The 20,468-nt window shown below is 45.0% G+C and overlaps 1 protein-coding gene across 1 annotated transcript; it reads right to left on the bottom strand.

Moving 5' to 3' along the window:
- Positions 1 to 771: 771 nt before the first annotated feature.
- Positions 772 to 19,863, bottom strand: LOC138780525 (matrilin-2-like; the record flags this gene model as incomplete). The annotated part of the gene is given in 8 exon segments (XM_069956712.1): positions 772 to 905; positions 4,024 to 4,191; positions 4,194 to 4,349; positions 4,352 to 4,435; positions 14,798 to 14,920; positions 15,815 to 15,937; positions 18,664 to 18,786; positions 19,741 to 19,863. Coding segments are annotated over 8 exon segments (1,034 nt in total), but the record flags the coding sequence as incomplete, so codon positions are not given.
- Between the last annotated feature and the right edge of the window lie 605 nt (positions 19,864 to 20,468).

Genomic DNA, 20,468 nt, shown 5'->3' with positions numbered 1-20,468 from the left:
TGTCTCCCCTTCCCTTCTGAGACAGCTGATGTAAACAAGTCCCTGACAGGCTTTATCTGCAACATTGTAGTTTCTTTGTAATGCTGGAAGGGTAATCTGAGGTCAAGTTGCTGATTAAGGGTCCATTTACACAGAATGATTATCTGACAGATTATCTGCCAAAGATTTGAAGCTAAAGCCAGGAATGGATTTAAAAAGAGGAGAAATCTTAGGCTGCATTCACACGTTCAGTGTTTTCCCTTTCCCGTCCGTGATGTGTGGTCCGGTAGCTACCTCCGTGATCCGTGCAAAACAGTCCGTTTTTCATCTGTTTTGTATCCGTGTCCATTTTTTTCATGGATCTGTGTTAAAGCATTTAAATTACATTGATTACATCAAATCCGTGTTTTTCACGGATGAACACGGATGTCACATCACCCCCGCCAATCAGCCTGCACTTCTCAGTGAACAGGGCAGGAAGCAGTTGTCGCCGTTCACTGTGTAGTGGTGGTGGCCTGTAATTGCAGCTCAGCTTCCATTCAAGTGAATGGCAGATGAGCTGTAGTAACAGGTCTGGCCTGCTTCCTGTCGCGCTCACTGTGTAGTGCAGACGCCGATCAGTGACTGATCGCCTACTCATAAGCATGTTTTGCCCGGAAAACCCTTTACTGTAACTGTAATCAAACAATAAATCCCATAGGCCTGTGCATATTTGGTGTATAACAGATCTTTATAATGGCTGAGCAGCAGACCATCGTTATTTGGGCACAGTACCGTCACAGATGCTGGATTTTAATTTCTCGTGATGTATCCCATGAAGCTGAAGTCATCGGCATGAATAACGTGCTGCTCTTGTGGCGAAGAAGCAATTTCTCGTAATTCTTCATCAATGGCCTTGCCCACTCCGACAGCATAGATGATGATGCCTGAGAAGGAGACAAAAGGATGCTGCATCATTACGTCATGGCCATTAAATCTACAACAACCTCCAAGTGACCTGACGTGACCACAACCGCCAGCGACTGAGGAGACCTGCGGGGCCGAGAGACTCCTAGAGCCAGATAGTGTGCAATAGTAATAATACAGTCACTGTAGCAGAGCTGGAACGGGCTGCGCAAACTTTATAAGAGTCTGGCTCCAGGATTTCTATTGAACAACGCCAACGTGCCTGCCCACGTAGCATTAGTCTGGGAATTCCTCCATCTATAGAAGTCTATGGGAGAAAAAAACGCAAAAAATTCTTAAATAAAAGCCACACCCTGAGCATGATGTGATTTTGGAAGACTAAAAATACTACTAGAGTGGAACCCCCCATCCTTCCCCAAATGCATGCCCTGTGGGTTATGGTGCGTTATATTTGCTTCTATTGAAAAATATCAAGTCTTCCAGTACTTATCAGCTGCATATGTCCTGCATGAAGTGGTGTTTTCTTTCCAGTCTGACAAAGTTGTTCTCTGCTGCCACCTCTGTCTAGGTCAGGAAACTGTCCAGAGCAGTAGTAAATCCCCATAGAAATCCTCTCCTGCTCTGGACAGTTCCTGACATTGACAGAGGTGGCAGCAGAGAGCACTGTGTCAGACTGGAAAGAAAACACCACTTCCTGCAGGGACATACAGCAGCTGATAATAGAAATAAAATTACAAATCTCTGGCACTTTCTGACACCAGTTGATTTGAAAGAAAAAGAAAAACTTCCCCTTTAAGGGGTTGTGCTAGACTGGAAAAAAGCTGATATCTTTCAACAACAGCGCCCACACCTGTCCATAGGCAATATGTGGTATGACATTGACATTTCATAAAGTGAAATGGAGCTGCTATACCAAGGCAATACCTTTAGACAGGAGTGGCGCTGTGTTTTTTCTTCTTTGGAAAGGATAGGTTAAAGCAGCTCTCTTGAAGTAGCCTTCCTTTCAAGTCAATGTCTGACTCTGACTTTAAGAAGCCTCTTAGAAAATGACTGGAGATTTAATAAGCCAAGCCAGAAATTCCTCAGAAGGCATCGGTTACATTTCTTTATTTCTTTTAACATACTTTACATATGTTATTCCTCCCCATGGCTGTGGTGGTCTGTGTATTGTATGGGTATAGAATATATGGGGTGCTATATGGAGGAGGGGAGGGGGGGCATGGCACATTGCACAAACCACGTACTGAAATCAATGGAAGCTTAAACAAAAGCAGGAAAGCAGATTATATGCAAATTTGAGAGTTCATTCCCCCCCCCCCCCCCCCCCCGAGTATTTTTTTTGACAGTGTGAACATACCCTTATCAAGCAGGCTCGGGCAGTATAGATTCCTCTGCCACCATTCTTCTCAATACTATAAATTGATGCAACAATGATGGTAAATTATTTTTCCCTCTTATAACAAAGCCCTCGCTTTTATCCTTGGTCTCTTTTTTCTTTTTAGTACAGAACGAAAGCCGATTCCTGTTCCCTGAGAAGCGGCGCAGTGGACTCATACACTATCATTGTCTCCTCGGACTGCTCGCCGTGAGGAGAATCGTGCTGCTGGTTAGGAAATCATGATACATCTTCTCGTTTCTATAAAGCTCCCGAGCCCCCTCCATGATAGAAGCCGGATGGATCATTCAGCCTCATTGTCTGGGACACGGCGGGAAGGTCCGCTGTGACCCTGTGAGAGAAGATACTAGTACTGTACAAGGGTCCTCAGCCATACAGACTGCTCCTGCTGGGGGGGGGTCCATTCTAATTACTGATCAAGGGCCCTATGATTATTAGTTATGTCTAAAAAAATTAGGACTTTGGTTGCTAGGGGCAACAATTACATAATGTTCTAAAAAAAGGAGGAATTTGGTTGCTATGGGCAACAATGACATAATAGTCGGAACAGTTTTTATGTATGAGGACCTGGGTGTGTGGGTGTTTTGCAGTGAAATCAGTAAAGCACCAATCTATGCTTTTTATAAAGAAAAAATGAGGAAGTTATTTGTTTACTGCATACGTGGGCTACACTTAAAGGGGTTATACAGACTTAGAAAAACATGGCCGTTTTATTTCAGAAACAGCGCCTCACCTGTCTTCAGTTTGGGTTCTGCAGCCTAGTTCCATTGATGTGAATGGAGCTGAACTGCAATGCAGCACACAGCCTGAGCACAGGGGTGGTGCTGTTTTTGCAAGAAAGTAGTTGTCTTCTTTCTAATCCTGTTTATAGGGTTTATCCCAACATATAAAGTTATCCCCTATGCATAGGATAGCAGCGGGGATCTGACCGTTAGTAAATGCAGTGGTAGGGCCCATGGTCAACCATCACTCTATTCATTATGGCACTTCCAAAAGTTGCCAGACACTAAACTGAGCCATAGACAGTGAATGGAGCAGTGGCCAAGAAACACATTCTGACACCATTCACTCATGAATCATAAATCAACTAGAGTCAGAAAGTTATATAGACTTGTAATTTAAAAGTCTTTCCAGTACTTATCAGCTGCTGTATTTCCGGCAGGAAGTGGTGTATTCTCTCCAGTCTGACAAAGTGATCTCTGCTGCCACCTCTGTTAGGAACTGTAGCAAATCCCCATAAAATTTTTTTTCCAGCTCTGGACAGTTCCTGACAGGGACAGAGGGTGCAGCAGAGAGCACTATGTCGGACTGGAGAGAATACACCACTTCCTGCTGGACATACAGGAGCTGATAAGTACTGGAAGACTTGATATTTTTAATAGAAATAAATTACAAATCTGTATAACTTTCTGAACCAGTTGATCTGAAAGAATTTGTTTGTCGTCAGAGTTCCCTTTACTTGCAGTAAACTTTTTAAAGGTCACCTGCCCCCACTTTTATGCTGCCTGAACCATGAGTCATGGAGGCGGTCCCCAGGGCTTCTCTCCATCCTACAAGCCTTTATTGTTCGATCGCTCCTTATACCAAAACTAGGCGAAATCTATCAATCTCGCCTAGTGGGATGTGAAGAAGCTGCAGGGACCTCCCAGATGACTTGTGGTTCAGGCAGCATGAAAGTGATGACAGGTTTCCTTAAAAAAACATATACCGTACTAAGATAAAAGAGATGAGACATAAAATACCATTTTGCTTTGCCCGGCTGGCCCAGTCGGCGACCTCATCTTGTGCTCGTCCGTCAGTAAACACAATGGCCACCCTTGGTACACCCAGGGACCGTCTCCGCGCACCCTGAGCCTCTGAAAAGCTTTTCTCATACATGAGCTTCAGAGCAAGTCCCGTCATGGACCCCTGCCCATGTATTTCATTAGGGACACAGCTTTCTTTATATCCTTGGCGGAGCTGTACTGAGCCATAGTGAACTCTGTGCGGACGTGAGTGGAGTACTGCACCAGTCCTACACGTGCGGCTTTCTGCGACACCTCCAGTGAGTCTATAATCCCATTGACAACTGCTTAACAAGCTCAAAGTTGTCTTCTCCCAGGCTTTTGGATCCATCGATGACAAACACCAAATCCACTGGTCCTTCTCCACACTCTGAAAACAGACACGCAGTACATATTATTCATCGTTTAGTCATATACTCATCTGGCTAGGAAATTCATTGCATCTTTCAGCTGTTTTAGTCGATGCTTGTATTGCCATAAGATACTAATTCTTGAGCATTTTTGTCTCTGCGTTGTGTGGGTTCTCTACTAATGACAAGTAGATAAATTGGCAAGTGGGTGTGGTCATTTACCTTGTCAACAAGGTGTCTACACAGGCAGTGGTGGTCTTTGGCACCAAGCACCCCAAGCGATCGCTTGGGGCCCCCACTCCCCGCTCTTGAGCTCAAGACCGCTGGACAGCGGCCGCTGCCCCGCTCGCTGCTGCCATTCTGAACTGTAACTATGATCACTCGTAATGAGCGCTCATAGTACTTGCAGCAGCACTGACAGGGCGGGAGACATTGGCTCCCTTCTTGTCAGTCACTCTTGTGGCAGCTTTGTCCTTTGGTGCCGGCGCTCCAGTGACATCACTGGAAGCATCAGGGCCAGGACAAGGGGAGTGCGGCCTCTTGTGATCGCAGGGAAAACCCTTCCTGCGGCCACAAGAGTGAAGAGAAGAGGAGACGCCCGAACCCAGGTGAGTGTTTGTTTTATTGTGTTATATACTATATGGGAGGGGGAGCACACAGGGGTCTGTTTAACTGGGGAGCGCACATCGGGGGTCTATATAAATGGAGGGAGCACACAGGGGGGCTATATAACAGGCGGGAGCATGCAGGGGGGCTATAGACTTACTGGGGCTTCACAGAGGGGTCTATATACTACTGGGGGCAGCACACAGGGGGGTCTGTATACTACTTGGGGCAGCAGAATGGGGTCTATATACAACTTGGAGAGCACATAGGAGGTCTATATCCAAGTGGGAGAGCACACAGGGGGGCTATATACTACTGGGGGAGCACACAGGGTGTCTATATACTACTGGTAGGGCACACAGGGGGTCTATATACTACTGGGGGAACCACACAGGGGGTTTATTTACTACGATGGAGCACACAGGGGTCTATATCCAAGTGGGAGAGCATACAGGGGGGCTAAATACCCCTGAGGGAGCACACAGGGGGCCTATATACAGTGGGGGAGCACACAGGGGGATATACAACTGGGGCAGCACACAGGGGGTCTATATACAACTGGGACAGCACACAGGAGGTCTATATACTTCTGGGGGAGCACACGGGGGGGCTATATATAACTGGGGAACACACAGGGGTCTATATACTACTGGGGAAGCAAACAAGGGGTATATACTACTGGTGGCAGGACACAAGGGGTATATACTATTGGGGGCAGCACACAAGGAGTATATATTACTGACAGTAGCGCACAAGGGGTATATACTACTGGGGCAACACACAGCGGTCTATTGTTTTGGAACGCGTGTTGAGGGGGGGCCCCAGACATAACCTCGCTTGGGGCCCCAGAAATGCCAAGACCGCCCCTGTACACAGGCTGGCACGAAGGAGTTAATAACAACCTTGGTGGTTTAGAGCATGGGTCTCCAAACTGCGTCCCTGCAGCTGTTGCAATACTACATTTTCCCATCATGCCTTGACAGCAAAATCCAAAGCTTTAGCGGTCCAGGCATGAGGGGAATTGTGGTTTTTGCAACAGCTGGACGGCCGCAGTTTGGAGACCTATGGTCTCTAGGTTAGGGCAATGAAGGAGTTGATAACATCCCTGGTGGTCTAGGGCAGTGACGGGGTAATAACATCCCTGGTGGTCTAGGTTAGGGCAATGAAGGAGTTAATAACATCCCTGGTGGTCTAGGGCAGTGAAGGAGTTAATAACATCCCTGGTGGTCTAGGGTTAGTAAAGGCGTTAATAACATCCCTGGTGGTCTAGGGCAGTGAAGGGGTTAATAACATCCCTGGTGGTCTAAGTTTAGGGCAATGAAGGAGTTTATAACCCTGGTGATCCAGGTCAGCAAAAGAGTTAAGAGGAACCGGTCACGTCCGTGATGGATTGTGAACCAGCCCCAGTATTTATAATCTTTAAAGTCTTAGATGGGTGGCAATTGCCACCACGCACCTGGTAACTAAGCACTGGGCGGAGCATGTAGCTGCTCTGCCTCCACACACTTTTTCAGCCACTCACTCTTAGTGAAGGAATTAATATCCCTGGTGGGATAGAGAAATGGTTGTAATCACTGGTTGACTATGGCAGTTTATAACATCCCTGGTGGTCCAGGGCAGTGAAGGAGTTAATACCATGCCATGTGGTGTTAGCACAGTTAATAACATCCCTGGTAGTCTAGTGCAGTGAAGGAGTTAATACTATCCTGGTGGTATAGGGCAGTGAAGGAGTTAATAACAATATCCCTGGTGGTCAGGGCAGTGAAGGAGTTAATTACAATCTCTGGTGGTCTAGGGCTGTATACTAGTCAACTACTGCACTGAAGGCTGAAGACCAGTCTGAATTAGGCCCCATCGCAGCTATATGTCTGCACTTGACTTTATCCAGTCATGTGACCTGAGCATCTTATGATGTTTTAGATATTTTCTCTAGACTGACCCATACTTTCTTGGGTGATTCGGTAACTTACACATGGAATAAAGTCTTTCTCAAGAGTTTCATTGTCAGTTATGAATTGTGTCCTAGATAAGCCCTGCACACAGTCCAATGCTGAGGGTGTTAAACTGTAATACCAGCTTTGACCACCAGATAGAGCTGTTAAGACACTAAAAGAATTTTTTTTTGTATTTTTTTCCCCCATAGATTGGTTTAGAACCCTCCACAGTTCTGCACCTGGAAGTCCTAAAATCAGCAAGAATCCATATAAACAGCACAGGGCTGGGACTGCTACAGTATAAGGGGTCTATGGGGTGTGGATGCCCGAGTTTGAATTATAGTTATGAATTATACATTTTATATTAATGACCTCCCTATAGAGTTTGTCAGCTCCCAGGTAGCATACAGTGCAGCGTATAGTTATATCTGGTTGGTTTGGAAGCTTATTGTGGCTTCAGATTCAGCCCATTCTATCCCTTCTTCCCTCGGCAGCACACGTCCTATATCGCCACTGTCACTCCTCTATTGAAGCTTCTCCTGTCAGGATTGTATTTTCTCCCCCACTAACTCTCAGTGACTGTAGATGTGTTACTTACAGCTACTGGCATGGTGCGAAATCTGTAACAGTGCAAATCACCCACCAAGTAGTCACATAGTCAGGTTTTAGCACCAAGAACTGAACTGAATCCTGGCAGGATAGAAAGAAAGATGTACATGCAGGTCCCAGGCTGTGCCTAGCCAATGGCAGTATACAGGAAGAGTCCTGGCACTCATTGAAGCTGAGGATGTGCGGTAGGTTTATTTTCACATAGTAACAGACATGAGCAGGATGCGCATCGGCAATACTGTGATTAATATAGAAACAGAAAAAGACCGGAAGAAAAAGACCACCTGGTCCATCTAGTCTGCCCTTTATATTATTATCTTAGGATAGATCAGGGCCGGCTATCAGCACAGGGCTTACTCGGGCAAAGTGTCAGGACCCACAGCGCCTCTAGGGGCCCAGAGAGGGGGAGGGGCCTGGTATTCTAATATTCCATGTAATACAGGGTGAGGGGCTGAACATCAGAAGACACAGGAGGCCGAGCAGGTCCTGCACAGAGAGAGAAAAGGGTAAAGGACCTGATCACATGACCTGAAAGTCTTCAACCTTCAGGGTGGAGAGCAGCCCGACAGCGAGGAAGGCGGAGTGCTGTGTGTCAGTGTCTGAGTGTGTCAGTCAGTCATTCAGTGTTAGTCAGTGTCTGTGTCAATAGAGTGTGTTTGTGTATGTTAGTGGTGTCTCAAGTGATTGTGCATACTGTGTGGGTGTTGGGTGCATAGTGGATGGATGAGGGCCGCAAAATCCTGGAGCCGGCCCTGGGGTAGATACAGGGGCGGGCTGGGCCGGGGGGCAGGGGGGCATATGCCCCCCGGGCCGGTCTTCCCCCAGCTGTCAGGGCCGCATGGCTGCTGACAGCTGGCTGGAGTCCTCAGTACCTCCCCTGCTTACAGCCCCGGCCTCTTCAGTCATATGTACCTGTGGCTGTGGTGGATCCGGACTGTGATGGAAGCGGCCGCCGAAGCCCCGCCCCCATGCCGGTAAGCCCCGCCCCCTGTATGGCCACTATGCTTTCTATAAGCCTAAGAGGCTTATGGTAAAAAGCAAACTGCTGTAGGCAGTATCTTCCTCCGGCCACCAGAGGCCGCTCTCTCCTCCCAGCTGGTTCTTCTGCAACTGGGCTAGAAGAGCCTGAAGACAGAGAAGATGGTGTCTGCAGCAAGCAAGGTACCTACACAGCAGGAGATCTACACAGCAGGCCATAGGGCAGGGGGAGGGAACCAAGGCCCTCAGCTGCTTCAAAACTACAAACTCCCATCATAGCTGGAGAGTGATAGGCTGTCCATGGATGATGGGAGTTGTAGTTTTGCAACAGCTGAAGAGCCAAGGTTCCCCCTCCCTGACATAGAGGATACATATATACAGGAGACCTACACAGGAGGATACATATATACAGGAGACCTACACAGGAGGATACATATATACAGGAGGAGACATACAAAGGGGTACATAGAGCATACATATATACAGGAGGAAGCATATATACAGGGGTACATAGAGGATACATATATACAGGAGGAGGCATATATACAGGGGTACATAGAGGATACATATATACAAGAGGAGACATACTGAGGAGTATATAGAGGATACATATATACAGGGGGAGACATACAGAGGGGTACATAGAGGATACATATATACAGGAGGAGACATATATACAGGGGTACATAGAGGATACATATATACAGGAGGATACATCTATACAGGGGTACATATAGGATACATATATACAGGAGGAGACATATACAGGGGTACATAGAGAAAAAGAAATGGTGTGGAGACAGCATCCATCCAGTGAAAAAATATTTTTACTTTATTTTAAGCCATTGCATATAAAAAGATTACGACGTTTCGGCTCTAACACTGAGAAAGGCTCAGGAGTGTTAGAGCCGAAACGTCGGTAATCTTTTTATATGCAATGGCTTAAAATAACAGTAAAAATTTTTTTTTTTCACTGGATGGATGCTGTCTCCCACACCATTTCTTTTTCGCTATTGAGTATCAGGTGTGGGCCCACCTGACGGAGACTGTGCATCCCTGGGAGGTTCCGCTGTTCCAACCTTGGACTTTACCAGGGGTACATAGAGGATACATATATACAGGAGGAGACATATATACAGGAGGAGACATACAGAGGATACATATATACAGGAGGATACATATATACAGGGGTACATAGAGGATACATATATACAGGAGGAGACATACAGAGGATACATATATACAGGAGGAGACATATATACAGGGGTACATAGAGGATACATATATACAGGAGGAGACATATATACAGGAGGAGACATACAGAGGATACATATATACAGGAGGAGACATATATACAGGGGTACATATAGGATATGTATATACAGGAGGAGACATACAGAGGGGTACATAGAGGATACATATATACAGGAGGAGACATACAGAGGGGTACATAGAGGATACATATATACAGGAGGAGACATACAGAGGATACATATATACAGGAGGAGACATATATACAGGGGTACATAGAGGATACATATATACAGGAGGAGACATACAGAGGATACATATATACAGGAGGAGACATATATACAGGGGTACATAGAGGATACATATATACAGGAGGAGACTTATATACAGGAGGAGACATACAGAGGATACATATATACAGGAGGAGACATATATACAGGGGTACATAGAGGATACATACATACAGGAGGAGACATACAGAGGATACATATATACAGGAGGAGACATATATACAGGAGGAGACATACAGAGGATACATATATACAGGAGGAGACATATATACAGGGGTACATAGAGGATACATACATACAGGAGGAGACATACAGAGGATACATATATACAGGAGGAGACATATACAGGGGTACATAGAGGATACATACATACAGGAGGAGACATATATACAGGAGGAGACATACAGAGGATACATATATACAGGAGGAGACATATATACAGGGGTACATAGAGGATACATACATACAGAGGAGTTAGGGCTGGGCGATTAATCAAATTAATTTGCCCAGAAGGTTAGAATCAATTTCGATTAAAACCGTAAATTCAATTTTCACAAAAAATCATTGCAGGTGGAGCAGCGTAGAGTGACGGGTTGGCGGTCCGGGCAAGAGGTGCAGGTCAAGCAGTCGGCGCGGAGGTGAGGTGCATGGCGGGCGGGCGGTGCGTGGAGTGTCGGGCCGGAGGTGAGGTGCAGGGCGGTCGGCAGTCCGCCTAACAGAGCCGCGACTGACCTACCCCAGCTATACATATCACGTCCTGCTCCCCTCCCGGCCACACGTGCAGGTCCCCGGTCTCTGGAGGAGGCTGCAGGGACTGTAGTGGTGATAACGTTGCTTCGGGTCCTGGAGCTGAACAGCGGGATCTGCATCCCCCGATCCCGCTGTACAGCTCCAGTAATGGCAGTGACGCTATCACCTCTACAGTCCCTGTGGCCTGCTTCAGAGACCGGGGACCTGCACGTGTGGCCGGTAGGGGAACCTGTGTGCCGGGGTGAGAGGAGGAGGGATATGTGCACTCCTGCCCAATCACCCCCAGCTGCCCAATCCCTCTAGAGTCACCCCCAGTCTGCCTCAGTCCCCCTCTGTCACCCCCAGCTGCCCCAGTCCCCCTAGAGTCACCCCAGTCCCCCTCAGTCATCCACAGTCTGCCCAGTCCCCCTCAGTCACCCCAGTCTGCCCCAGTCCCTCTCAGTCATCCACAGTCTGCCCAGTCCCCCCTCAGTCGCCCAAGTCTGCCCCAGTCCCCCTTCAGTCACCCCCAGTCTGCCCTAGTCCTCATTCAGTCAACTCCAACTGCCCCAGTCCCGCTTAAGTCAACCCCAGTTTGCCCCAGTCCCCCTCAGTCACCCCCAGCTGCCCCACTCACTCCCCAGTTTGCCCCGTACACCCCCAGCTCTCCCAGTCATCCCCAGCTGCCCCAGTTTCCCCCAGTATGCCCTATCACCTCTCATCTATACCTTTATTCCTACTACACCCCTCATCTTTACCTGTACTACTACAGCCCACATCTATACCTGTACTACTAATCCCCCTCATCAGTATTACTAATACCCCCCATATCTATACCTGTACTACCTCACCCCTCATCTTTACCTGTACTACTACACCCATTATCCACTATACCTCCACTACTACACTCTACCTAGATGGAGGCACCATGTGTCCCGCTACCCCCCCCCCCTCGCTTATCCCGGAAATGCCCGCGCCTGCATGTGTCCCTGCTACATAGAGGATACATATATACAGGAGGGCATAGAGGATACATATATACAGGAGTACATAGTGGATACATATATACAGCAGTAAATAGAGGATACATGTATACAGCAGTACATAGAGGATACATATATACAGGGGGAGGCATATATACAGCAGTACATAGAGTTATACATATATATACAGGAGGACATAGAGGAGGCATCTATACAGGAGGACATAGAGGATACATATATACAGCAGTACATAGAGGAGACGTATATACAGAAGTATATAGATGATACATATATACAAGAGGAGACCTACACAGGAGTACATAGAGGAGACATATATACAGAAGTACATCGAGTGATATAAACTATTGTAAAAATACAGTAACCCCAGCTTTCCCAGCATCTTGCGTAGTAGTCAGTATAATGAGGGTCAGGCAGCTTTCCCAGCATCTTGTATTTGTAGTCAGTATAATGGAGGTCACCCAGCTTTCCCACCATCTTATCCTCAGTATAATGGAGGTCACCCAGCTTTCCCACCATCTTATACTCAGTATGATGGAGGTCACCCAGCTTTCCCACCATCTTATACTCAGTATGATGGAGGTCACCCAGCTTTCCCACCATCTTATACTCAGTATGATGGAGGTCACCCAGCCTTCCAGCATCTTGTACACAGTTTTATGGGGGTCACCAGCTTTTCCACCATCTTATACTTAGTATGATGGAGGTCACCCAGCTTTCCAGCATCTTGTACACAGTATTATGGGGGTCACCAGCTTTTCCACCATCTTATACTCAGTAGGATGGAGGTCACCCAGCTTTCCCAGCATCTTATACTAAATATGATGGAGGTCCACACAGCTTTCCCAGTATCTTGTAGTCAGTATGATGGAGGTTACCCAGCTTTCCCACCATCTTATACTCAGTATGACGGGGGTCACCCAGCTTTCCCACTATCCTATACTCAGTATAATGGAGGTCACCCAGCTTTCCACAGCATCTTATACTTAGTATCATGGAGGTCACCAGCTTCCCAGCATCTTATAATCAGTATGATGGAGGTCACCCAGCTTTCCAGCATCTTATACTCAGTATGATAGAGGTCACCCAGCCTTCCCACCATCCTATACTCAGTATAATGGAGGTCACCCAGCTTTCACAGCATCTTATACTTAGTATCATGGAGTTCACCCAGCTTTCCCAGCATCTTATACTCAGTATAGATGGAGGTCACCCAGCTTTCCAGCATCTTGTACTCAGTATGATAGAGGTCACCCAGCTTTCCTAGCATCTGTCTATGGGACCGTTCTGTGTCATCACTGAGCCGCCCCATAGACTTATACAGGAAAGTGAGTTCTGACCCTTTCACAGGGCACAGTAGGATATTTGGTCACAAATGACTGGAAGGACCGAAGATGTTATAGGTAAGAGGTAAGAGGCCAGAGTGGTCCTTTAAGGATGGGCTGCCAGCCTGCTACTCATGGGCCAGTGCTGTGTACTTGCCCCCCGGGCTAAAATTTTCCAGCCAGCCCCTGGTAGATATATATTTATCCCAGGCAGGTTTATATTTAGTTACTGTAGATTTACCTACCACATCTGCTGTTAGTTTGTTCCAAGCAATCTACTACTCTTTCAGTAATGTAATATTTTCTCACGTTGCTTCTAATCTTTCCCCAATAACCTCAGATTACAGATAGAGATACAAGCAGTTGAGAAACACGCGTCCTGCTCATATATATTATAATGTGAAACAAACCTTTCAAGCATCTTCAACCTCTGCTGTGGGTTCTTCTATATAATGAAATGGTCAGGTTACTAGGATACTAGGTCAGTAGGTCTGATAATGCAATCCGTCTTTACTATAGAAGCTTATATTACAGTGCATTTTTAATACCCATAGACAAACCACGTACGACAAATCTGTCTCGCTATTTATCAGTAGCGGCTATGGGCGACCTCTCTGTAATCTCCATCCCCATAGGTTTTGTACTGCAGGCCTAGTTTATCTAATCATATAGAATCCTGGGAGCTGCGGAGATTTAAGCCGGACACAAAAACAGATTATGCATCTGAAATTTCTCACCAACTGTTCCCGTCTGATTCGTATTGTTTGTGGCGGCAGATTACTTGTACAGACAAATCCTATTGTGCAATTTGTGGTTAATCAGTTTTTCCTGCCTTAACTCCTTCTGTTTTATATGAGACGCTAATGACACACAATGAGGCTGCAGCCTAAAAAGCACAAAAACTAATGAATATTAACTTACTGGTTTGTCACCCAACATAACCCTACCGTGTCTTTTTCTATCCTACACATTAGTTTCCATTTCTTATATAGTCATGTATATACACTTAAAGGGCTTATCCAGGATTAGTAAAAGCATAACTACCTTTTTGCAAAAACAGCGCCACCCCTGTTGTCAGGTTGTGTGTGGTATTACATTTCAGCTCTATTCACTTCAATAGAACTGATCTGCACAACCCACACCCAAACTGAGGACAAGAGCGGTGCTGTTTCTGAAGGAAAGCAGCCATGTTTTTCTAAGCCTGGATAAACCCATTAATCTTTATTATATATGGGGACCAAACCTTACAAAACACATACATTTACATTTGAAAATTTTTATTTATATCATGTTCATAGAAAGCCTCTTTTCCTCTGCTGATTGAAACTCTTCATTGTGCTAATCCTCCTCCTATTTCTCCTGTACATATATGAATACTTTGACAACTGGGTGTTGCCAGTTAGGGGCGTGTCCTTACACACACTGACACTGTCCAATCAGCGCTGGCAGTTCCAGAATGGTAACACCCTGTTGTAAATTTATAATAAGGTAGTAATATTCTGAAAGGAGAACAGCAGAAAGGCACAATGTAGAATGCTCCAGAATTGTTACATCACAGAGAATATAAGTATTAAAACAGAGGTGACAAGTTCTTTGAAGATTTATATATATATATATATATATATATATTATATATCCCTCCTTTTGAGTAATACTCACTTTTACATTTTTTGCCATCATCCGCCAATATGTATCCTTCAAAGCATTTGCAGATATATGAATCCTCATTATTTACACAGAGATGCTCACATCCGTGCTCACTGGTTTTGCAGGAGTCTTTACCTGTGAATAGAAGGATATGTAGTTACCAAAAAAGCAGCAGGATTGGGTCTAATGTGGTGATTTGGTTTAGAAAATCATGTGTTAAAATACTGGAGTTATGATTTATTTGTGCACTATGCAATACTTCATTTCCCCTGTGGGGGCGCTGTGTGGGAATTGAACACCTGAGCATACATCATTCTCAGTAAATCCAGCAAAGCAGACGCAGGGCAGAATTTCAACTAAGAGTGGCATTTCATGTGAAGTTTCCCCTTACTGTCAGGTTACTTCAAAGATTCCGCCAGAGTATTCCTTTACCAATGAAGGACATGCTGTTAAGTTATGCAAATCAAGGAAGTAGCAGATATTCATAGAGAGGAGTCAGCCCTTGTGGGTTCAATGGCGCATGTATTCCACCAGTTGTACAGTTGTGTCTAATAATTTTTGAGCCTGATGAAGGGCACAACCTGCTCGTAACGCCACATATTCATTCATCATTATTGTGGCGCAGTCTTTGATCCAGCACACGGATAGCTTAAAAGCACATTTATGGTGTACCGATGATTGTCTTCTATCTGTACTTCTATTGTGTGGTCTGTGGTGAACCACAAGAATCTGGCTCCAATCACTTATCTCTATGAGAGTTCTGTCTGACAATTCTAGACTGGAGATACAACTGCAGGGAGAAAGGCTAGACTATGGACATGCAGTTATATTTGCTTCTACATGTGCACCAAGAAAGCATCCATTCTAGAGATGAACACAACTGGAGCATGCTCGAGTCAGATCGTTCAGCATTTGATTACCAGTGGCTAAAGAAGTTGGATGCAGGGAGTCCAGGAAACAATGGACACATGGCATACATGAATCCTGTTGAAAACCTTAATTCTTAACCTACTTTTGAGTATTACTCACTTTTACATTTTTTTCCATCATCCGCCAAGATGTAGCCTTCAAAACATTTGCAGATATATGAATTCTCATTATTTACACAGAGATGCTCACATCCGTGCTCACTGGTTTTGCAGAAATCTTTACCTGTGAATAGAAGGATATGTAGTTACCAAAACAGGTATCAATATACAGGAAAGTCACGACTGGGTCTAATGTGGTGGTTCATATAGAAAGCCCAGTTTCCTGGAGGACTATAACAAATTATCATACACTTTTAGCCATAAAGTTGTGCAAATGGAGGAAATAGCAGGTATTTATAGAGAGGACGCCATACTTGAGAGTTAATTTATTCTACCAGTTGAGTAAGCCTAAAGACAGGCATAACCTGTTCGTAACGCCACAAATTTAGTCTTCATTATTGCGGTACAGTCTTTGATCTAGCACACATCTGGATTCAGTTGTGGTGTGCTGATGATTCCTTCCTATCTGTACTTCTATTGTGTGGTCTGTGGTGAAACACAAGAATCTAACACCCCCCCCCCAATCACTTATCTCTATGAGAATGGTAGCCGACATTCTTAGACTGGAGATATAACTGCAAGGTGAAAGGCTAGGGACATTCAGTTATGTTTGCTTCTACATGTGCACCAAGAAAGCATCTATTACCATTGCTCTTCTACTTCTCACAGGTATCAGATATTTCCATTCCCTGGCTAGGAGGCAACCTATTAACATAGTAAGAGGCCAGTCCAGTGAAGCCTTGCCATACCGTGTCTGTACATTCAGCATTACAGAGTTGTCTTTTTACTTTGCAGATGACGCAGATGCAGCGGACTACATCATTACCATACAGCAAAATCTTTCCTTTCCAGTCTGACACAGTGCTCTCTGCTGCCACCTCTGTCCATGCCAGGAACTGTCCAGAGCAGGAGAGGTTTTCTATTGGGATTTGCTACTCTGGACAGTTCCTGTCAGGGACAGAGGTGGCAGCAGAGAGCACTGTGTCAGACAGGAAAGAATACACCACTTCCTGAAGTCATTTATAAATCTGTATGACTTTCTGACACCAGTTAATTAGAGAAAAAAAATATTCTGCATAGTATCCCTTTAACTGGAAGTTGACCCCTGTGCATAAATCATGCAGGATATGCAGAGTCCCTTTAAATAGGATACAATTCTACATTGCTGAAAACTCTATAGAGAAGTATCCAGGCTTACTGGGGGTTCTGTACTAATCTGTTTGTTACAAAGCACATAAAGCGTTGACCGATATATGACGATTTTCCTTCCGCGTCTCTTTGTTCCACCACATTACTTAGCTTCTAGTATAATTTTAATGGGCTTTATACACATCAAAATGACACAGTCTGCACTGAAGTCTCCTCATTATAATGCTTACTGTTAGATACCATTGATGTTGAACTTAGCAGAAATATGGAAGAAAAAAAAAACATGCTAATGAATAGGCGTTCAAAGTTCTGCATATTAAGTTGCACATAAAACCAGAAAGAAGATGTAATGGACCTTGAAATCTGTCCTATGGTCACTTACAAAATGTAGACTCTGTAAGCCGCAATCTGGAGAGTGGGGTACAGAGTGTAAGCGGTTACCACTAGGAAATAGTTACAGATTGGCAGCAGTGGCACTGGTCAGGAGTCAAAGGTTATTACCAGGAGAGCAGAGAGAATGTGCCCATGGGAGGGAGGAGGCCTGCATTCTGCGCCTCCATGATGCCAGGCCAAAGGTTGAGACCAGAGTATAGTCAGGAACACACTAGAGGTCAGGAGTAACATTACAGGTACAGTCATAGGGGGGCATTAATTAAAGCCCCGTCCCCTTTTCCCGGACTGATTTACTAAGAGGCTCATGCCAGCCGATCCCGCTTATGGCGCAGGTATTCCTAGACAAATCTACACCTGCTCGGGAGCACACGAAAATTTGGTGCAGGGGAAGGCTACTCCTCCTCCCCGTCTTGCCACACACCCCTACCCATTCATCAGCCAAGTGGGGGATATAGCTGGTGTATGCCATGGAAAAGGGGTGAAACTGCCCCTTTCTATGGCGTACTCTAGGGGCGCACATTGATAAATGTCCCCCATAGTGTCTAAGTGTCAAGACAGGAATAACTAGAGTCAGGACCAGGAGTAGTACCACAAGTACCATTTATAAATCAAGAAATATTAACTTAGAGAAAAGATGGGGACCAATATCCGAGATCAAAACAGATATCCCACTACGGTGTCAACTTTTGCCAACCAGAAAGGTCTGGTTCTTCTTCCTTCGTCCGTATCTGACACTCAGGACAATATCCCTTCCCTTTTTTTTTTTTACTAACAATGTAGTTCCTTAGGAGAGGTAGTGTTCTGTAAAAAGTGTTGGACTGGGGTATCTGGGGCCCACCAATGAAGAACCAATGAGAAACGACATGTCGGTCAGTGTTTGTGCAGGTTCTAAAGCTGGAGGCCACCGGACTGCCTGTACAAGTCCTTACAACCTGTAGCAAAAGAGATCAAGTAACACTAGATCCACTCTCTCCAGGGGTCCCATAGCAGCCGTGTGGTCTGTCTCTTTGGTACGTTCCCCCTTGGTAACCATTACAGTCATATTTCAAGAATTCTCTACTAACCACCAGCAAGAACCCAGACGAGGTAACGTATGACCTTCTAGGATTACTCCAAAACTTGCCGTGAATTTTTGTGGTAGTGTTTTAACCTCTGATGCTCTCTGCCAAGAGGCTACAACTGATGATGTCAACATCTGAGCTGCTCCAAAGGGTCTGTGCACGTAAAGACTTAACATAGAGCAAACACTGCAATTATTTATTGGCATCTGGACTGCGGTTTGTCTAGAACGGAATAAGAGGCTCTTACTCTGACAGGACTTCTTATCATCCCGAAGAAAATATCCTTCGAAGCACTGACACTCGTAGGAGCCTTCTGCATTAACACACAAGTGCTCACAGCCGTGCTCATTCACAGCGCAGTGGTCGATAGCTGAAACGATAAGATGCAATTGCTGGGTATTAGATTGATCAAGTCAGCAGCCAAGTTTTCTCACCAAATGTGGAACGTTTCAGCAGTAACGTAATGCCTTCGTCTTCCTTGCCGAAACGTTGCATCATTGTTGGGTGAGAATTAGAGGAGGTAGAAGCTGTGCTTGTAAAGGAGAATATGGCATCCAGGTGAACATGGCAAAAAAAACCACAAGACAAGTTTCTAGCCATATGGTCTCCCTGGGCCAGTTATGGGGATTTTCATGAGCCTGTACGCACTGCACAGTCTGCACCCATAACACGCACGGGCACAGGGGCGTGTGCCTTTTGGTGAATCCGGCTGGGAAAAGGGGATGGGGCATAAGTTAAGACCCGTGTGCGACAACGCCGATAAATCCCCTTAGTGTTTTTTTTTGTAAACAATCATGATTACTTGGAGATGCTTATTATTGGGCTGTTATCTCATACTTTTATTCTATGAACTCTTTGTATGAAAACGTCTGTACAGCTTTGGAAAATTTCAATAAAATATGTTAAAAAAAAAAACAACAAAAACTAAAACACAACTTTTTGACCAAAACATATTGAATGCAAGAATAAAAACAACTCTGCTCCATATGACGGCAAAGTCATAAAGTTTTACCATATGGACCCATAGAAGTTCAGCCAGCTGGTTGGTTTGTAGTGTTAGGCACTAGATGAGGTTGCAGTAAGTGAGTGGATGAGCAAAGGTGGCCATACATACTAAATAGCTATTGGCCGAACATTTGTCTAATAATCCCTATATAGATGACTGTTCAGCATGGTCTAAACTTCATGTGTTCATATGTTGCCACTGTGATGCTTAAACAGAATAATTATGTTATCATTGTCTCACCCCATTCTTTGCTCATGGCGACAACACTATAACAGTATCATAAAACTATGCTCAGGGTATAATAGGAGATCTTCTTACCTCTACAAGTCTTCTGATCATCCGTCAATACAAACCCTTCACGGCACTGGCACTTATATGAGTCTTCTGTGTTTGTGCAGATATGCTGGCAGCCGTGGTTAGACTCCGAGCAATGATCCACTTCTAATAAGAAATACAGATGAAAAGGACACGTTATAATATAGTTGTGCAATGTATTATTTTGTATTGTATAAATTATTAGTTGGTATTGGACACAAGAGAATTATTCGTTTTTGACCGATATTGAGGAGGAAGCGAGCACCGACTTTTCAGGTTAGAGCTCGTTTCCTTTTTGTTCCCCACTCGCTGTCTGTGCGTGTAATAGTGGGGGTCCGTGGGAGGAGATTGTCATTGTTTTGATCGGTCATGTTTAAAAACGACGATCAGCCGACATTTTGCATGTCAGCTGATCGTTGCCTCTTAACATGACCTATTACACCAAACAATTATTGTCCGGAACGGCTGGTAATTGGCAAAGTATGGCCAATAATTGTTTGGTGTAATATGGCCCTAAGGGCCCTATAATAGCGATAATCATCTCAATCGACCGATTGGGCAAAGGCAGCATGGACATTGCTAACGATGTCTGTGCAGCCTCTGCTAAATGATTATCGGTCCAGTAAATCAGCGCCGATCTAGCAGATCAGCAATGGTTTACAATATTGATCGGGCCGTCATAGCTGTATTCATAGTTGTACAGTAATTGTTCTGTTTTCAATAAATGTATA

The sequence above is a fragment of the Dendropsophus ebraccatus genome, unplaced genomic scaffold (assembly GCF_027789765.1).
Source record: "Dendropsophus ebraccatus isolate aDenEbr1 unplaced genomic scaffold, aDenEbr1.pat pat_scaffold_83_ctg1, whole genome shotgun sequence".
In the NCBI taxonomy this organism is placed as follows: Eukaryota; Metazoa; Chordata; class Amphibia; order Anura; family Hylidae; genus Dendropsophus; species Dendropsophus ebraccatus.
Note: the sequence above shows the minus strand (reverse complement) of the source record. Positions and strands in the feature narration are given on the sequence as shown.